This window comes from Neodiprion lecontei, chromosome 1 (assembly GCF_021901455.1).
Source record: "Neodiprion lecontei isolate iyNeoLeco1 chromosome 1, iyNeoLeco1.1, whole genome shotgun sequence".
Classification (NCBI taxonomy): Eukaryota; Metazoa; Arthropoda; class Insecta; order Hymenoptera; family Diprionidae; genus Neodiprion; species Neodiprion lecontei.
This window is the reverse complement of record NC_060260.1, coordinates 2,441,951-2,462,268: the sequence shown is the minus strand read 5'-3', so window position 1 is coordinate 2,462,268 and position 20,318 is coordinate 2,441,951. Positions and strand designations below refer to the sequence as shown.

General features: G+C 38.2%; 2 protein-coding genes across 7 annotated transcripts; one reads left to right on the top strand and one right to left on the bottom strand.

Moving 5' to 3' along the window:
• The first annotated feature begins 422 nt into the window (after positions 1-422).
• LOC107221917 (cation-independent mannose-6-phosphate receptor) lies at positions 423-20,237 on the top strand. 6 transcript variants are annotated; one of them, XM_046729955.1, is made up of 17 exons: positions 490-873; positions 995-1,202; positions 1,464-1,615; positions 1,700-1,983; positions 2,102-2,255; positions 2,348-2,484; positions 2,571-2,686; positions 2,808-3,049; positions 3,134-3,331; positions 3,500-3,646; positions 4,109-4,279; positions 4,491-4,668; positions 4,779-4,852; positions 17,903-18,056; positions 18,155-18,303; positions 19,231-19,280; positions 20,128-20,237. In XM_046729955.1, exons 1-16 carry the CDS (start codon positions 802-804, stop codon positions 19,261-19,263), a joined length of 2,469 nt encoding a protein of 822 aa, XP_046585911.1. In that variant the 5' UTR covers positions 490-801; the 3' UTR covers positions 19,264-19,280; positions 20,128-20,237. The 6 variants fall into 6 exon arrangements, with proteins under 6 accessions (XP_046585913.1, XP_046585911.1, XP_046585909.1 ...); XM_046729957.1 differs by lacking the exons at positions 490-873; positions 19,231-19,280 and adding an exon at positions 423-441; XM_046729953.1 differs by lacking the exon at positions 19,231-19,280.
• Positions 6,021-14,037, bottom strand: LOC107221983 (protein toll). Its single transcript, XM_015661178.2, has 5 exons — positions 13,661-14,037; positions 9,671-10,924; positions 9,108-9,411; positions 8,055-8,648; positions 6,021-7,951 (listed from the first exon to the last, which is right to left on the bottom strand). The coding sequence occupies exons 2-5, from the start codon at positions 10,876-10,878 to the stop codon at positions 6,746-6,748; spliced, it is 3,312 nt and encodes a 1,103-aa protein (XP_015516664.1). The 5' UTR covers positions 10,879-10,924; positions 13,661-14,037; the 3' UTR covers positions 6,021-6,745.
• Positions 20,238-20,318: the final 81 nt, after the last annotated feature.

The following is a 20,318-nucleotide window of genomic DNA, read 5'->3' as shown; positions in this document are numbered from 1 at the left end:
CGATTGCATTTCTTATTTTCGTAAATCCGACTCTTCAGGCATAATGTTCAATCGATTAACCACAAAAAGTATTTCATAAACCGCTTTTTTTCGAAAAGTTCCCTAATATATTCGTATACCGCAATCAGCCGCATATCTTTCTACTCATTTACGCATGTAGTAACTAGTAGTGGAAACGAACCCCGTGTACGAAACCTCGCATTCTAGAATGAGTTTCCATTCGACCCGTTCTACGGGCAGAAAATCCGAGCCATCAATGACTGTGTAAAGTACAATATGATACGTACGCCAAGAATGTCGCCCACGTGACTAGTAAAGACCATAGCCCGCAGCACAGGGATGAAAAAACATGTGAACGTCGAACTTACCGGCAGTTGGTATAGTCAGTAACATGTATCGGTTTCCGGTAAGCGGTATGCGTCGAAGGATGCGTGAAAGCTGGTAATTCCCCTTTATCGAAATTTGTGTTTCCACCCCCCGTTAGCCTCCGACAGTAATCCGTATTCCATGCCTGTATGTGCCGAATGTAAGTGAGGCTATATCGCTGGTAGGATTTATGTTCCGTCAATCTCAAAAATAGAACCTTGTACCGCGTTCTGTGAAGTCTGATCAATTAGTCAATGCACTTAACATTTACGATAAATTAATTTTCGGACCCCGTTCAGTGCTTAACCAATAATTTTTCGTTTCCTATCACGATACTCAACCTGTTTGAACGAGCAGCAACGCTATAATTCTCGTTGATATTCGGGCGCGTGTTGCATCGTTGAAATAATTTCCATTGAAACAAAAAAATAGAATATGCCACAATGCCGATTGTATGTTTCCCTTTCAATACTTATTGCGATACTCACGCAGCTCGTCTTCAGTCAGGCAAGGAATTCATTATTACCTGCAGTTATTATAATTCACTGTAACCCAAATTTCATGGTGTTCAATTGAACTGTCGAAAACTTCTCGCAGTTGACACATTTTTAAAATTTTCTATTTACAGAAACAGAATTTCACCTGCCACGTTACAGATTCAGAACATTTGCATAAGCATAACTTCACCGAGCTATCGAGCTCGGATATAACAATCTATGATGAATCTGCGGATGGAAATATAACTCTGCGTCTTTGTTCGCCTCTGTCACAAACATGCGCTGGAAGTAGTGACTACAGTATTTGTTTGCGCAAGCATGGGACAGAAATAGGACTGGGTAAGGAATTGTTTTAAATGTATGTAAGTCTATTCTCTTCTGTTTACACTGTTCACGTGCTTGAAGATATTGAAAATTTTCAATGCATTTAGTATAACGACATAAATTTAGCTCATTTTTTGACTCTAAGGTGTTTAAAAATTACCACAAGATCTACGAAAGACAGTAAAACGCTTCAAAGTGAACTTTAAACAGTTTAAATCTGGTATCTCATTAGGCTTCTACGATTGAAGGAATTTTTAATCAGTTACATGTTTACAGGAAAATTTCCACCTTTGCTGCAGAACAATCATACTTCAATGTTCACTTTTACGGGTGATCTGTGCAGCAATTCTAAAAATTATACAGTTTTGATTATTATGAAATGCCAGGAGAACGCTATCGACACTACAATTCCTCAACTAATTCCAAAAGTAATTCTGCCATCGCATTAAAATAATAAAATTAGTCTACCCTGTCTGAAAGATGTGTCGTTATAAACCAGAGATAATTTACAGGCAAAATATGATCATTGCTCAACATACTTTATATGGTATACTAAATGGGCTTGTAACAAACCAAAAAACTCAAATTGCACAGTTGTCGATGAACGTAACAATCTATATGATCTTAGTCCGTTAACAGCATATAAGAATAATTACGTCGTTTACATTGATGACAAGGGAAACTTGGTAATGAATATCAATGTATGTCACTCGGTAATACACGAATATGGATCAGCGTGTTATGGAACAGCTGGAGCATGCTTAGCAGTATATTCAAATGACTCGAGTAATCACGAGTAAGTAAAAGGCACTCTTAGTCAACGTCGGTGAAGCATATTTTTATTCAACCTCTCAATTCAGAGACTTATTGTATGAAATCTACTTGTTAATTACCTTAACTATACATTCTAATAGGTACATTAATTACGGTGAAGTAAATCAAGCGCTCACCATTAACAATGGTAATTTGGAAATTCTATACACACACGGCCATTTATGCAATGATGAAACAGAACACAGTTACCTTTGGACAAATATAACATTCATCTGTGATCCTGAAGCTACAGAGGTATGTTTGGATAAAATTTTATTTTCTACGTGATACGATACATAGTAAAATGATTATTCGAACAACACTAGAATAATATACGTTTGTTACAGTATACTCAACCAATGTATAAAAACAATACATCCTGCAACTATGAATTTGTATGGAAAACATCTCTTGCCTGCAACAAAACGTACCTAAATGAATATGCTAAAAAGTGCAAAGTAACAAATCCTCGGACAAAATATATGTATGCCCAATTTCCATTTCCTTGTTTTATTGATTATGTTATTGTTGTTCAATATAAACAAACTCTTACCTTAAACTTTTCTTCAGTTACAACATGAAAGCGTTGTCTTTCGGTTATGTTATGACAAACACGTCTGATGGTACTCAATATCAACTTCAAATATGTGGCCCACTTCGTAACAGTAAATGTCCGCAAGGAACAGGTAATTAGCACACAATCAATCATGAAAAATGTTTTGAATGAAATAATTCAAGCTACTCAATATTTGGTCCGCAGAATAATTTATGATATAACTTGCCTTCATTTCTTTCACTGGCACACAGGGGTTTGTAACACCAAAGACTTTGTATCAGCTGGTATGGCCAATGCTAATCTTATGTGGCGACATGGCGGTCCTTATCTCAATTATACAAACGGCGTGAAATGTCAGAATGGTCGAAACCATTATACTATTATCTCATTCATTTGCGGGCCTGAAGAATCAACTGGTTTACCAATAATAGTAAAAAATGATTCGTGTTCTTTGATTATATACTGGTACACTAACCGGGCGTGTGAAAAAAGGGTGAGTAACAGATGTAGAAGGATTTATTTCAATGCGTAGTGTCACAAAATACCTTCTGACAACTGACCTATTACTCCGATGCAGCTGAGATGTGGTGAAAAAGAAACAAACTTACTTCCATTGGTGCGAACTTCGAAAAATTATGTGGCCAAGGGGATGGGTACGGAGTTTCACATAAATATATGTCTAGGTGTAATTCCGACTCCAGGGTTGGCCTGTCCACCTGGTAGTGCTGTTTGTCAGGCTGCGCGTACCTCCGAAGGCCAATATACCAATGAAACCGTGAGTATCGGAAATGCAGTAAACAAATGTGTATGAATATTTAACAATCATAATTCATTGGTTAGATAATGTGAAATATTCGGCACATACTTGGAAAGTATACAAGATGTCAGATCATATATTGCAATAATTGTCAACATTAGATTTAACAATTAACATATTTTACAGAGTCTGGGTTATCCTGATGAAACCACAATTCTCCTTGACAAACAAAATGTTATTTTGAACTATAGTCAGGGCTCGCCGTGCCCCGAAAATCCTCTGAAAAATTTATCCTCATCTTTCAAATTTTCTTGCAACTACTACGGAGATCACGTAAGTCCAAAACAGTAATTTATTCACTTCGGCTTTCGCTCATACTTCGACTCTCCTCGTACATACCGACCGTAGTAACTGAGGTGGTAGCACTTGTGGCTGAGGAACGGAAGGACCTGGGTTCAATCCCCTGACCTGACGATTTGGTCCTGAACGGCAAGTTGCAAAATGGAAGAAGGGTCACGCCGTTTAGGCGCCGGGCTGCTGGTTGGGCTTTGGACTTGGGTCTAGCTACACCTGGACAAGGTTTATGGCAGTTTCCCTCGTCCCTAGTGCAAATGCGAATGTTTCTACTACCACTGCCAAACCTCTGCTTGCTCCCGACTTCCTCCCACCGATTGCAAATATAATTGCGATTAATAAAGAATTATTATTATTATTATACTGCCAAAGAAATATAATTACCCAAATATGATCAGTTGTAACTAGAAAAATGAGTAAGCAAAATATGTCATGTTACAGGGATCACCAGAATTTGAAAACTACTCAAATTGTCACTTCAGTTTTACATGGAAGACCAATATTGTATGCGCTACGTTGGTTGGTGTTTGGGTTCCACCATGTACAGTCAAAGATACAACTCACGCGAACAAAGTAGATCTATCTCTGCTATATCCGAAACCAGTCCCACGTGTGAGTAAAGTAGTTCACTCGATTGAACGTTTGATCAAAAAAAAGCGATTTCTCTATCCAACTTTATGAATAATATGCGAAAAAGTCTATTTACGTATAATTTGAATTGAAACAGCTTAACATTCAATGGTAACAGCACTCACTGTTTATATTCTAACAACAAAGGCTCGATCGCTAGACTAATATTTCGCAAAATTCAATGATTTCACAGATAGTGACCGGCACAGGAAAAAACTACAGCATAAACATTTGTGGCGGAAAGGAACATTGCAATGGGTCGGCAATTTGTCAGGGTACAAATGGATATGGTACTATTACAAGTGTAATGTTTGACTACAACAGTAAGGCGATAAAACTCGTGTACCGAAATGGTTCGACATGTTCCGGTGGTAAGTGAAATAAACGTTCGTTGAATATTTCAAAGCGGGCAGAATTTGCTTCATGAATATTGAAATAATATCATAATGCATTTGATTACATACCTTTTACCGAGTTCCAGACTCCTATACATCCGAATTATCATTGATCTGCAATGATAGCGTTGGAATTGACAGTGGGCCAAAGCTGATTTTGGTGAGTGAATCAATTATTGAATAACCGTTATTAGTACTAGAGTACATGAAGATCTTTCTTAAAAAAAAAAAAAAAAACATTCGTAATATGGACCTATTTTCTGTCGTTAAATGCATATCTGGCTGGGAAGAGCTGCTCATGCACGCTACTTTAGTGCATCCAATCGAAATTTTGACGAATATGCCGCATATCGTGCCCCGATTAGTTTCCACCACTCGTAATACTCGTTTTTTATTTTCGATTTTATATTCTCCGCGAGTAAAACTATTATTAACCACCGGATAAAGGGCCGCATTTTGGGTTTGAACAGCCAGTGCGTGCATTCAATGAACTGGCCACAACCCGAAAAACGAAGAGCCGACATCGTTGAGTTTATCTCTGATGATAGAAAATGCAATTTACTGATTACAACGTGATACTTATGCTATTGTAAACTCGTACTCGACGATCGATGGATCGTTAATTGAGAACTAATAGAAGCGATAAAAAATGACCGAAAACAACGAAGCGGCGAAACTAGGGATACCCAATTTGGTAATTTAGTATGGGCATTCTTCGAAAGCGTTCGTACTATAATCAACAAAATGGCAGTTGGCTCGAGATAGAAAAGGTCAAGAACACAGTCCGCTAATTTTAGGCAACATTTGGCTCGACGATGGCACTGTAAACAGAACACACACTATCTCTATCCTCAAATGACCGCAAGAAGTTGCTGCGGTCATTTCGAGGAAACATATCGTTAAGATATCCGCAATATCATGGTCAGCTGTGTCTAGTCGAAATGGGTCAAAACCAGAGGTAGAATTGACGGTTTTCAACACTGTGTTCAATCCCCAGCAGACGCGAAGAGTACGGTTTACAGCAATCTACTCCTTAATTAGTTATAGTTTTTTAGCGGCCATGCCAGTTCCACTTCAATGATAACTTGATCACTTCGGTTATTGCTAAAATCCTCCAAAATTACTCGAATGCACAAGCTACAAGATGTCAAGCCGAGATGAAAAGCGAATGATGAAACCGCGCATTCACACAAATATTAATAGCATCCATAACTATGCGAACAAGTTTTATGAGGAATTGATTTTTTCATCACATTCATTGTCAGAGAAACGAGTAATACTTTGAGCGTAGTACGTGATCGACAATACTGCGAAAATAATTTTACGAGTTATTGTTTATACTGATCATCGTGAGACAGTTTAGTTTATTCAACAACTATTGAATTCACGAGTACAAATTTAGGTGTGCGTATAAAATTCTTCCCAATAAAAACGATAACTTTGTGACCCAATAATTCAGTTCCATATAAACTTAAAATTAATTCTATATACTATAATCTGAAATAATTAACATTTACAACGTATCCCCATATATTTTCTTTGATGTCACAACTGATCATCGATATCAAACGAATCATAGTTTTCCTTCCTTATTACACGGCTCCGCGCTGATATATTTAGGATACGCCTGTCACGAGTATAAAATTATCTTATATTTGCTGGCGTGTATCAAGTAAAGAATATTTTTATAATTATTTTTGAAATTGGTATTACAACCATTCAGTCTTAAATTAAATATTTACAATGGCGATTGAAAATTTTCGTTCCAATGCAGTGATGCGAGGTCGTTCATTCTTGAGCAAAGAAAATAAATGTTCTGCCACAAGTCGTAGGTACCGGCTATACAGAAATGTTATCACACTATTACACGTCATACACGAGACGGTGAATATGGTTAACGTGATGCACCACATTATCATTTGCGTCTGAAAATAATATCAGTTTATGTTTTTGACACACACGCACACGTCGTTGGAATAGTTGAACAAATTTGACGACCATAAGGGTTGACTATCCATACGTGATTCGGTTGATCACTGTATACGACTTTTGATTATGCCACCGCATTCACGTGATTCAAGAGAATCGTGTCCTTTCCATCGGTTATTTTCCGTTCTGAACGCTGACTTTTCCGTGACAAGTCCATCGGACTATTGAAAGCGTTGATATTGGCCATTTCCTTCTCGAGACAGTCCGTTATTACAACTTCACTTTTGGCACTGTCATTGGACATAAAAGTGTTGAGCGAGTTCGCCGGAGGAGTGGTAAGTGGAGGTGGTGTGTCCGGTGCTCCGGGTGAATTAACGAGCCCGTTTCTGTCGGGATTCAGTTGGAGGAGTTGCTGGTGGTTCCTCAATATGTTTTTTTCTCTCTGCGACCTTCCCCTTCGTGCGTTTTCTCCGCGCGGTTTTCCTCGTCCACGATGAGGCATGGCGTAGATCAGCTTCTCCCAAAACCAAGGATCCCCCCACTTTACGTACGTGTTCATTTTCAAATAGGCCCGTAGTTCTTCGTCCAGCTTGTCAGTGGGGCCGATTTCTCCGTAAATTATGATGATCACCCTCCTCCTGCGGTCGTTGAGAGCCTGACGATGAGCTGCTTGGAACTCTAATTTCCCCCACATACTTTGTATAAAATCTGGGGAGACTACGAGAATCGTGCGCCTCGATTCTTCGACGCTTCTCGCGATCTGTTCCGGAATAACTTCGCCGACATTCCAGTCGCGGTAATGAACGCACAGTTTGAATTCGTCGGCACCGTTTTCGAGCTTAGGGATCAGCTCTTCGTCTACGAATTTTTGATCCTGGTGGGCATGGCTTACAAACGCGTCGTACATTTTATTCTTGTCCACCGTCTCCTCCGCGAAGAGCTTCCCGAACATTGGATGATTGTACAACCATATTTCAATTTGGAATTGGTACTTGCAGCAAAAAGTTGCGACAACGCCGATCAACAAACCGATCGCCGCCACAATGAGACTGCCTACTATGATCTCTCTGGTCGCCGACGGGCACAACTCGTCAGCCGTCAACGTCGAGAACTTCTTCCCCTTGTGAGTTTCGCCCCCGCAAGACGTATTCAGTATCTCTGGTAGTTTCCTCCCGTTTTCCTGGATGAATTTTCTAAAACCGTTTGCCTCGCAGTCGCAAGTCCACGGGTTTCGATCGAGCGTCAACCTTTGCAGAGGCGTCGAATTTTCAACGATTTCCAGGGCTGTCGTATTCATTCGTTTCATATTGTTTCCGTCGAGCTCCAATACCTGGAAGATAAACGTCGAGAAATTAATACGTGCCGAGAATTCATTATTCGAATACACTTTGTGCATTGATCGATAGAATTGCTTATTCCGGCTCGGAATTTACCTTGAGTGTTGGAGGTACGGCATTGGCCGAAAAACTGGATATGTTGTTGTGCGAAAGCAAAAGCGCCGTGACGTTCCCGTATCCTAATTTATTGACCAATGGCATCTCGGTCAAAAGGTTGCCGCTCAGATCAAGTTCGACGTTGTAACCTTCCAGATTAAATCTTTCTGGTGCTTCACGGAGCAGTCTGTGGGAGCAATTTGCGATGATAGTATTAGCATTTTCCCGTAACCAACAATCGCATTTCTCTCCGCACGTCCCTTTGTAGCATTCGAAAGATTTATATTTCAAATCGGAGACGCGTGTTCCTGCCATAAATTGCGGGCCACTGCACTTCAGCTGGTCAGGTTTTATGTGGAACAGTTTTTGAACGTTCGGATGCATCTGTCCGTTCAAATATTTGAGAAAACTGTTCAAGCCGCAGTCACAGACAATTGGATTTTCATCCACCGATATAATTACAGTTCTGTCGGCGGCCAATTTTATTTTTGGATCATCGACGAGCGATTCAGCCCAGACTAAGTCGATTTCTTTGATATTGTTATGCCTGATGTCAACTGTCACGTGATTCGGAATAAAATTCAAGTCGAAAGTCTGAAAAGATAAGAAACCCAAAATTAAATTAATAATTTTCAATACAGTTATAATATCATTCATCAATGGCTCGACAAGCTGTTCCAACAATACAGTAATCGTAAATGTACATTTATTTATTCATTTTTTTAAACGTGAACCCCCTCCTCCACGAAAAATTACTATCGACTTCAGAGTACAATAATTCAATAAATTAGGACCACTGAATTAAACAGCTGTTCTACAGTCCAGAAATATGTTTGCAGTTACTGTGAACGTACCGTAATGGTTTTGTATGAGAAATTATTCTCGTCAATAAACCTATACCAATTATTGAAAAATGAAAATTATGATCAGTCTCCATTTCGTAAATAATTTTTCGTGGGATCTGCTTACTGTTCGCATGAGGTAAAACTCGTAAAATATTTTAACATATATGTATTAAATACATATACGTTACATGTATATATTTTCACTCACGTCTATTTTGGATATTTGATTATATTTCAAGTCTATCATTCTAAGCTTCGATAGTATGGTACACCAGTCTTGGAAAATGTGCGTAATACTGTTATTAGCCAAATGTAGTTCAACTAAATTTTCGCATTTCTCGAAAGGTGAAGCCTCCGCTGCTGAAAGGTTATCATTTAGAGTGATATTATTTAGCGATAACCGTGCAAATTTCAACGACATCAGCGGATCAAAGCTGTTTGGTTCAATGATCCGCATTCCGTTTGATTCCAAGTTCAAGTCTTCCAAAGCGTTCAGCCCCGAAAACAAATCCCTGTAATGATCGAAAATATACTTGATTACTTTATAACACCGTAATGAGTGCCGGACAGCATGAAAGTATTTTTTTTTTCTTTGCACTACATAACGTATGAAATTAGAACCATTAATAGTAGTAAAGTATGATAAATTTGTTTCTAATCATGGCGTAGCTTTTCATCGGTTGTATATTTACTAGCAATTGATTGAAAAATATGAACGTTAGATATATATATATATATATGTATATGTATATGTAAACAATTATTACTCACTGAGTAATTTGGAATATGTTATTATTCTGCAACTCCATCTTCTGAAGTTTTGCCATTGACTGGAATATGCGACCGGGAAGACTTGTTATCTTGTTCCAACTCAAGTTTAGACTTGTGAGATTGATTGCATCCTTGAATATGCTTTTCGGAAGAGTAGACAACGAATTGTGACTTAAATCAAGAATTTTTATTGACGTGCTATTTGAAAGTAAATCTTCCGGTAAACGCGTCAGTTTATTGTATCCCAAATATACTTCTTCTAGTCGAGGCAAGCTGCTTAGAAATCTCTTGGGTAACGTGGTCAAATCAACTCGATTGTATTTCAAAGTAAACATTTTCAAATTGCGGTTTTCAGATAATAAATCCTCAGGTAGCGAAGTAAAATAATTTCCCGAAATGCTCAATTCGTTCAGATTTATCAGAGGCTTGAAGCCTTCCGGGTGAATGGTGGTTAGCTTGTTAGTCTGCAAACCGAGGCTTTTTAGAGCAGTCAGACCGACAAACGTGTGTGCTTCAATTTCAGTCAACTGATTACTCCAGAGATTCAAGAAAGTGAGATCATTAAGGCCAGAGAATAGCGACGGACTTATATGCGTCATCTTATTATTCCCAAGTTCAAGCACCTGCAACTTTGATAAGTTCCTGAAAAAATTTTCGGGCAAGTCTTCTAGCTCATTTTCTCGTAACCCCAAAGCTATCAACTCCGGGAAATCATCCAATAAATCATCCGGAACCCGACGCAAATAATTCGAATGCAAACTCAATTCTTCTATTTTCGGAAATCCTGACAAATGACGACGCTTCAAAATAGAACTCAGATTTTTGTACGATTCAAATTTCAGCTTCTGTATCGGCTGAACGCCAAGCCTTTCAGTTATTTCGTGCAGCGGTACGTCAGGTAAAGAACAATACTGGATTCGAACCTCTTCCACATCCTCAACTTCACCAGTTGAATTTAATTTGAAATCTGACCAGGGTGGATCCATGTTGCATTGTATTTTGGCAACTTTTCTCGGCCAGATTGTAATATCAAATCTGGAATCCGCGAGGAATGACGGACAAGTGAACTCGCATTCATCGACATTCCTTTTATTAAAATCACAGTCCAGCCCGGTATATTCGCATGGTTGTTGCAAGCTTTGATCAATGCAGACTAGTAGCAACAGCAACGACCACGTTAGTCCACTCTTCTCCATCTTCTTCTTCATTTTTTGTATTTCGGTTCTACTCTAGACTCTCTCGCCTCGCGTGTTCCTGTAGAAAGAAAACAGAGCATAGGTACAACTCCGGATCGTGATCCATTTTTCTGCATCTGGAATAAATTGATCAAGTACAAAATATACTGTACTCATAAAGCAAAGTTAGGCAAATTACACACAAAATTCTCTGTGATGGTTTTCTATCGATAATACGTTTTTTAAACAGCCGCAAGAGATCCGTCTTGTAATTTCTAAACTGTGGGCCCATTAACGTACGTCATATCAACAGCAAAATCGTTGCTCCAACTTCACACCCGCATTGTAAATACCTATATATTATAAAAGATGGTTGTATACGGATCTGTATTCACAGATATGTGAAAGAATTTTGTATTCGAATAAGGTAAGTGTACCAATTATTGACCATCTTATTTTCCAAAATTATAAATTGACGGCACAAATTGTATATTTGTCGATGCCGAAAACCAACTGCTAGATGGTTGAAGTCTACAAATTTAGTTTTTGCAATTTTCGGAACTAAGGATCAAACTGATAAACAACGAAAAAAGGTCAATAACTGGTACGCTTACCTTATTTAATGAAATGACCCGTCGACCCGTAAAAGGTGAACGAAATTTTGGACATTCCCGGCTTTGATCTTGTTGTCGTTATCGTTTCGTTCTAAAATGTCACACCTATCTTCACTTAACTACATAAGCTCACAAATTTTGTACCTCCAACTTGTTTTTGTGCGACAAAAAAAGAGAAACAATGAATAACGAGACTAATCTGGAAGGTTTTTTCAACCTCGAGGCGTTTATCCAAATGCTGTTTTCATGATCCTGAAGCATCGTGACCTTTTAGCAACGTGTAATAAGATAATCGTGGAATAACATGCTACAGGATATAAAACAAATTCCATCGTTCAATTATTCCGTTGAATTCAATCCCTGATTTTTAAAATAATACAATCCAAGCCCCAGTTTCTGTAAACATCGTTAACTAGTTTTCACAAGATTCCATATTACGAATTTCCTAGACATTAAGCAGCCATTTGAATAGTCACTGCCCTAACACGTAGTTTTTCTTAACGATTTGCTTTTCAGTTCAATTTCATCCATAGTTCGATCTCGAATATAAATACCGTACCGGCCATTAGCCGAACTCACATCACTGACGATGAGAATATCGTTAAAAATTTGGACTTCAGTCGTATCTCTCGGCTTTGAAAAGAAAAAATAACGTGCAAGCAAAATTCCACGATATATGTTCAGCGATAATTCGCGTATAGCGTACAAAATCCATGCATCCGATAATACCAGTTAACAAATATGATGTTAAAAATAACCTACAGCAATGGCGTCGGCAACTGCCACAAAAACGAGCCAAACTCGTTCCTCGCTTCCGAGGACGAAGCGATGCGTTAAAATAATATTCCGCTTCGTGCTTCGAGAATTTTTTCACAGCTGGGTTAGAGTGCCCGAGTGCCTGTACGCGTTGTGTCTAGCTTTTCTTTTATCTTCTGCATTTGGAATTTTTCCATTCGGTAATTTGACTCCCGAGTATAACGAACGATGATAAAGAATATGGGGAGAATAAGCAAGCTCAGGAGTTACGACGGGATTTTTTATTTTCGTGCACATGTTAACACGGGTTTGTCTACGTTAAAGAAGGTACTAAATTAACCGGTTATAGCAATGCCGTTAAATCACCTTGAATTAAGCCCATTCAAATTGGGAGAAGAGTGCTAATCGGAGTTTCAGTTGCGATGCCTGCTGATCGTACGTTCAAATCTAAAAATGATCATCCCGATAATCGAGTATAATAGATTATTGTTCAAACTCGATTATTCTTCCTCGCAATCGGTTTCTGTATTTTGCTCCCATTAAAGACCGCAATAGAATATCACTTTTTGTAATTAGATTATCAATTATTATTATTTTCTTGCTCACTAAGTACCTGTCTGATATAATAAGCGAAAGATTTATAAATATTTTCACCTGAGATTGAAAAATATTTTGAACGAAACTATAAATTATCGAAAAACTTTCCCGCTATTAAGACTATATTCTGAAATTTACGAAATTTTGGTTTCAAATGCACTGTTTCATAAAAATACGACAGGATCGATTAAGCGATTCATTTTCACCGATTCAATCGAGTCGTGTTCCATTATTTTTTTGGACTTGATTAATCGACGCATCGATTATTTTCAGCTTAGTGGCCATCGCGGTATTCGGATCGCCTGAGCTGCGGCAACCAGTCCGACACCGCGCATTTCGAAACGTTGGTCAATCTTTCGTAAATACAAGGAAAAAAAAAAAAAATATCGCGAGACAAAAACAAAAAATAAAACCAAACCGAACACAAGACTGTAAATTAAATGAGGAGAAAAAATTACGCCGCGGTTCAAATCAGCACAGCATTCGCGTGTTTCTCCCAATAGATTGACGAAGAAAAACACCTTTTTTTTATTTTTATTATCTTTGTGTACAGCTTACGATAGGATAATCGTGGATACTTCGCGCCTTAAATGACAGAGATAGATGGGAATAAATAGAGACGCAGCGTTACGATTAGCGCAAAGTGGAAACGGAATGTGAGCATGCCGGCTGTACGTCGCGTTATACCGAGCTTTGATGACGTCACACGTAACGCAACCATTGCTGCAATATCGCTTTGTTAGATCATCCCGAGTGTTGTTCTACGACAATCGAATTACCCATAGATCTCTCTTATACACATATTGCGCGTGGATGAAAGCGTGGCGCGAAGTATACGGATTGCTTACCTGGTGTTAAAAAGGGTGGGGCCTAAGTCCCGCAGGCATTGGAATCCCGTGAGTATTGCGGGGATCGATCCTTGTTCCTCGATCCTCGATCCTCGATCACTTCTCGAATTATAAATCGGGCGAATCACAGTCACTGCGCAATCGTTTCGGTACGTAGTTTTCAATTACGATACGCACTCTTTTTAATTATTTTATTAATCGACTAGTTCTTGTCGCGAAATTACGGTAGGAAGTTGAAACAGGATAAGGAGATTCGCGGAACCGTGGATCTCGCCGATGATCCAACGGTCAAGTACGCGCTGATTAGGAATTATTGTCACAAACAGCTTGACGCTCTCTGCAGTTGGGTACTTTCTATAACGGCTCATGGCAAACTGACCGAATAGCTATTTCCTCGTTCCTTCTCTCCCCTCTCTCCTCTATACGTACTTCATTCCAGTAAACCGTGACGTTTCATTGGCTTGCCGAGACCTCGTCGAGCTTCGGCTTGAGGGGAAAGAGAGAGCAATTGAAAACAAAGGGTGGGGAGAGAGAGAATCGCGGTGTAAATCCTTGAACCGAGGAAGAGTCGACGGAATCAAGTTTGCATACTTGTATGAAGATACGTTTATGCCACTGTACACATCTCTCTGCCGCGATGCCGGCGAAAATGTCGATCATCGTCTTCTAAATTTATATATATATGCATCACGATACATGCGTGTGATACGTAGGTACAATTTTTGTGCATACGTGTCCGCATCGGCTGCCTAATTGTTGAATTGACAATTGGCTGCTCCGTTTTCTTCGAATCGTTGCGTTGTCACATGCCAACTGCGTCTTCTTGGATAAATTTCCTCAATCACCGCCTGTGACTCGGGGTCCCGATTTTAAATCCCACAGCAGCATATTGAAAGTAACTTATGAATTCAGCGTACGCATTTTTTTAAACAAATTTATAGCTCATCTCTCACGCGAGTCGGAAGGTGATCGAAATGATTATCTAAATTTCATTCGTGAAGGTTTTGAAATCTTCGTATCTGCTAATCACTTGGCTAATGGGAAAAGACGCGTGCGTTGTTGACGTATTTCAAGAATTTCAAACACTTTGCAATGTCGACGAAACGTACGTGTTGTATCGCTGTTTACCCACTCTCTTAATGTCTTTGATTGAAAAATCACTGATAAGCTACAGTGAAAACAGCGAAACTCCAAATCTTGTGAAATTTAGAAATCATTTTATTCACTCCAAGAAAATTTACAGGGTACAAGCGTACAGCGCATAATACATAGAGAATTTTGAAACTACTAAATCCCCGAAAAATATAAAGATGCTCATCATTGTAATGCAAAAAAGGAAATGAGGCATCCACGTTTCGGGCATGTATCGATAAGGCGAGAGAAAAGGTGAGAACACGTATTTACTCGTCAGAGTGTGTGTAATAAGCTATTCGAATTCCAGTGTTTCGCCATGTGTTATATACGTGACCTGCAAACAGTTTGTTTAAGTAGTTTGCCCACGTAAAGTGATGGCACTTTGCAAATCGCGTGAGCCAACTTTTGGGAGTCAGCAACGTTTGAACGCCATGAGCGAACTGCGAAACCGAATTTTCACCGCTTGAATGGGCAGATGGATAGAAATAAATCGGCCAGTGATAGATCTGGTAATTTCATCGGGATTTTATAACGGTGCGATTTGCGGAGAGCAAGAAAATGTCACGTCACGCCGACTGCGTCTGTATTTTTCTTACTACACATGCATTCTCTTTTGCGGAAAATTTTCCGCTCCGAAGACATTGTCTCACGGAGAAGAATTACCGCTAAATACCGATAAACGACTTCCAATCTTAAAATTCCTCGTTTTTATTTAACGCGCATTCTCCACACGAATGATTTTCAGAATTGAAGTTGGAAAAAAAATTATTCATGTAATAATTTTATTCGAAACATCTTACCTAGCAAATTAGTAAGCTTCGTTCCTCTGCATTTTCAAGGATATTTATTTGCTACACGCTTCAATTACTCGGAACGTGAGATTTTTTTTCATGCTTTTTTTTGAGAACCTGAAGAACGAATATTACTAATTAGTAATTGGATACGTGTAACTGAAAATAGGGTAATCACATATTCGTGACTTCCGACATTTACCGCAAACGATTCTCGGTACGATGATCCGAAGATTTACATTTGCATGAAACATGTGAATTCCTGAATGTTTCATAGCTCATTCATTTGAACTTTTCGTAAAATAGCTTCAATAGTATATTTTCGTTAGATTATCTATTTTATCAAGCTAAATATAAGAATGTTCATCATCTCCGTAAACATTATTTTATAAAGATGCAAATCTGGTATTATCTAAAAACCGCATCCTTCCAGAGCTGCATATCAACAATTCTCAATTGCGCATTATATGGCGTATCGAGTAGTGAGAAAAGTAATATCTTTGTGTTTTTTTTTTTTTTTCCTAGTGGTAAAATGAATCAGTGGAATCTGACAAACAAATATCAATGGAAACTTATGCTTTTGACGCGAGTAATTGAGTCTAGGCTTATGGTGTGGACACGAAGCAACAAATGGCCCAGGAAATATTGGTCTGACTTTAAACCGGGATGTTTATAATTACGTATCTCTTTATTTAAAAAAAAAAATTTTCTATTAGACAAAGTTTTTTCCTTCCTCCAACGATATGTTTGTCTCTTCTGCACTTCGGTTAGCCTCTTATCAGCACAAACCATACAGCGAAGCAAACAGGATGTGAGAAATGTGGGATCACGATTATCAATATGTACAATCTTAATGAGAACGCGCAGTTAATTGACAGGATACTGAATAATAGTAATTAAAAAAAATTCATCTTACCAGACAATTAAACGACTTTTAGAAATCAACTCTCTGTGTACGCCGCACGTAATCTTTCCCTATAACTATGCAATATCCAAGCTTTTACCCGATTTTCTTTGATAAGGACGTGTTTGCCAGATTATTTCTGTTACGGCTGCTGCGATTGCGAGAAACTGAAATCGCGCGTAATTATTTGACCCTGTCGTGGACACGGTCAATCTTTATTGGAATCACAACTATAACATGCTATTACATATTTTCTCAGAATTTTTATCGCTAATAACCAATTTGTATTTTTTTTTTTTTTTTTTAATAAAACCTGGCCTAGAAAAATCATCACCATTCGACGAACCTCTGATGCAAGACTCATGCTTTAATGTTATTCAAAATGTGCAATATAAATATACAGACTCGATGTTAATATTTCCGTCCCTACATCTGTCTTGAACTGATGTCGTAAAATTGTAATCAGCCGAGTTTGCCGACATCTTGTCGTTATATAAACCGTCACTCGTCTAAATATATATTAGGGAATTATTTCTCGCCAAGTTCGAGAAACATAAATACGAAGCTCGTTATCTGCATCGTCGTGATATGTGTTTTATTACGTCACGTAAAATTGTGGATATCGGTAAAAACGAAGACTCAACCTCGCGTCGGTAAAACCGAAGAATCCTTAATATAGTGTTGAAAATTCCGGTATTCCCAGTGGCATTTTTTTATTCCTCGCGTTAATGATTATTATTGCAATGCGAGACGGGCGCCGCAACAGGTTTCGCACACAATTTTCGTATCGCGTTATTCCATGCGTACCACAGTTTACGATATGTACGAGTATATACACACACGCGTGTGTCGCATATATTCAGAAGCAGCTAGCAGCAAAAGATCGCGCTTGAATCTAACAATAAGAGTATTTCTCGATAACTATTCGAGGACATTATTTTACTGCATTTAACAATCAATTCACTTATGCAATAATTATTATCATATTCATTGTACTCACGCATGTGGAATCCCACGCAAACTTTCAGTAGATTCGATGTATCAATTACCGTGGCACGTGTGCGACGCAGAATCTCTGCAGGGTCGAATACCTCCAATATCTCATCGAGTCGGATGACCCACGGGATTTGTTTTTAAAACTATGTGGTCTGGGTTTCCCCTTTAACGTTTACGTGACTTACACAACGATTAACGACTGTGTTTGGATCGATCTGTGAAAACCGGCAAAAGCGAATAGTATAGGCACGTATTGCGAAATCGGTTTCGAACAAGTCGCGTATTAGCTGAATATAAATTGAGCTGCTAAATGAAGAAATGAGTGTTGCTATTATAAATGACTTGCTAAAATTTTCATTAATATCGTGATAAAAATTGAACCTAACGAAATGATCTTATCTTGTAATTATGTTGCAGCACGGCTATTGCATGGCCTCCTTTGAGTGGCATACGAAAATCGCCTGTCCTGAAAAAGTAATGCTCGACTCGAGGACTTCGACCTATCCTGTTTATACAACTGAGACGACCCCAGCCCGCGAATCGTTACAGAAAAACGACGCAGCTGTTCAGAGTAAGGGGAAATATGCCGATTTACGAATGCCGATGCTGTTGGCAAATCAGCTTTGGTCTAAATGGAAGAAACTAATCTACCCACGATCAAATTTTCAGCATGGGCAATCGTATCCGCGTTGCTCCTGGTCGCTGTCGTCCTGATCGCGTGGTTCTGCATGCGAAATCCTCGAAGCTGTTCCGACCTTAGATACCGTATAAATGCGATCACTGCTTCACGGAACCACAGCACCGTCCAATATTCGAGGGTTCGTAACCCCATAGACAATAATATCATACACGAAAAGTGTATCTAGTTATTCTTACAGTTGTTATCATTATTTTCTCTTCATCGTAGATATTCTGTGTTGTACGTTATAATTGTGTTGTGCCTGGTACAAACAATCGTTGCGTCGAAATTCCATTATCATCGGGGGAACCTATCACGTGTGATTCTTTTCGTTTATGATTAGAAAAACCGGGGGTTTGCTCGATTTTTACCAAGCCGTGTCGGTAATCGTCTTTTTTGTAACGCGATTTACAATCGCTTCCGGGGAGGCATCGCATTTGGTTAAATTCCAAAAACGTTACCGTGTACCTACTACACAATTGACATTTCCGCATACCCTGGACAGGCCCAAAAGATTAGATTTTAATCCTGCTTAAAGTGCAGAGCGCAATCGTGTTGCTCTAACTCACTGGGTACTTTGGCTTTGATTCATTCCTCTGGGTTTTCCTGTTCGCCCCAGCTGACATTGTCGGTACTTGGAAGTAATGGCCCTAATTACCAGTAGTTCCATTATCCAAAGCCATAAACGTGCGAGGTTTTATCGACGGTCAGAAACCGGGACGAACTGGCATTCTAAACTCCTTCTGAGAATAAACGGTAAATTCGTTAGTACGAACAGATTAAAACTGTGGTAAATTTTCCTCTTATATACATATACTATGTACATACACGTTACATTTCGATTATAATTATCAATGACAGGGAAACTCGGGATAAAGATATAATGAAAATTTCATCGACCCCTCGGCATGCGGTTTGGATAGACTTTCATTCTGCAATAATTTTTGTTTACAGGAGGAAGCTTGATAGCGGTGATGGAATTCTGAAGCATTTTGTTTACTATTTTATTTGTAATAAGTTTTTTACTTTTCGAAACTCTCTAAATCGATTGGCTTTTCATTAACAGGTGCTTCCGGATCCCCAAGAGAATGAATATTGATCTAAAAACACGAAAAGGTTGAAATTTGTTTTTTGTTTTTTTTTCACGCGAGACACATTATTTTGTTAAATAACTGCAAAATCTTCATGTGTTATTAGTGTTATATATATGTATACTTACTATTCGATACTCGGGTATTTTGTTCCTCATTACCGTATTTTTCTAACATGAAATGTTAACCGATAAATTATTCATTCTTCATTTATTACTATTTTTTTAATTTTTTATTATTGTTTCTGCACTTCTTCAACTTTGTACCTCTTCGTAGAATATATAAGTGTACTGAGAGAATAATGGTCTGTTCACCATATCCAGTATTATCTATCACTAGATGCCAATGAACTTTCCACTTGCTTGTCATTATTTTATGCATTGCGGTAATAATTTGCATTGGCCTCTTATTCTTTACATCGATGAAGCAAGAGTAATGTAACATTTGTTAGTATGATAAATAAGTATTGTTGTTACTTTAGATTTTTTTTTATCCCCACTTTTGTTAGACACTTGAAGTAACGAAATAAATCTAACAAGTATAATGGTTATGTGTATTTATTAAAACCCTATTCGTTTGAAGAAAAATTTGAACAGTTTTTTTTTTTTTTTTTTTTATTACTTAGAATTTTATAAACGGGACAACCCCGCACATTTTTTTTTCCTTTTTTTCTTTTTCTTTCAACAGTTCAAGATTCATCGATCGCTAAGAACCAGTATTAATTTTCTTTAACATTTTTTCATTAATATCATTACACTATATTATTAAAACATTGAAATGAGAAAATAAATTTGAAACCGAAGAATTGAGACGATAAATAAGCCTGAAATATTCTTACCGCAAAGATTGAAACATGTGATCTTCCATTGTAGGTGAATACAACAGAAGAAGCTCATTTATTATTGGATACGTCAGATCCCTGCGGAGATGGGGAAATTGATAGCGACGACGAGCTATTGGGTGTCTAGTCCTATTACTGAATGAAAAAAAAAAAAATGTAATATTTTATAGTTCACTTAGGATTACCAAATAACCGAGGATATTTTGTGTATATATACATGAA

Excerpts from the sequence above, each read along its gene's own strand:
- LOC107221917 (XM_046729953.1), top strand. The coding sequence starts at position 802 with ATGCCACAATGCCGATTGTATGTTTCCCTTTCAATACTTATTGCGATA. Across the intron at positions 1,203-1,463 it reads TGGGACAGAAATAGGACTGG|GAAAATTTCCACCTTTGCTG; the intron begins GTAAGGAATTGT and ends ACATGTTTACAG. Across the intron at positions 1,616-1,699 it reads TTCCTCAACTAATTCCAAAA|GCAAAATATGATCATTGCTC; the intron begins GTAATTCTGCCA and ends GATAATTTACAG.
- LOC107221983 (XM_015661178.2), bottom strand. The coding sequence starts at position 10,878 with ATGAAGAAGAAGATGGAGAAGAGTGGACTAACGTGGTCGTTGCTGTTG. Across the intron at positions 9,412-9,670 it reads AACATATTCCAAATTACTCA|GGATTTGTTTTCGGGGCTGA; the intron begins GTGAGTAATAAT and ends CGATCATTACAG. Across the intron at positions 7,952-8,054 it reads CCGTACCTCCAACACTCAAG|GTATTGGAGCTCGACGGAAA; the intron begins GTAAATTCCGAG and ends TTTATCTTCCAG.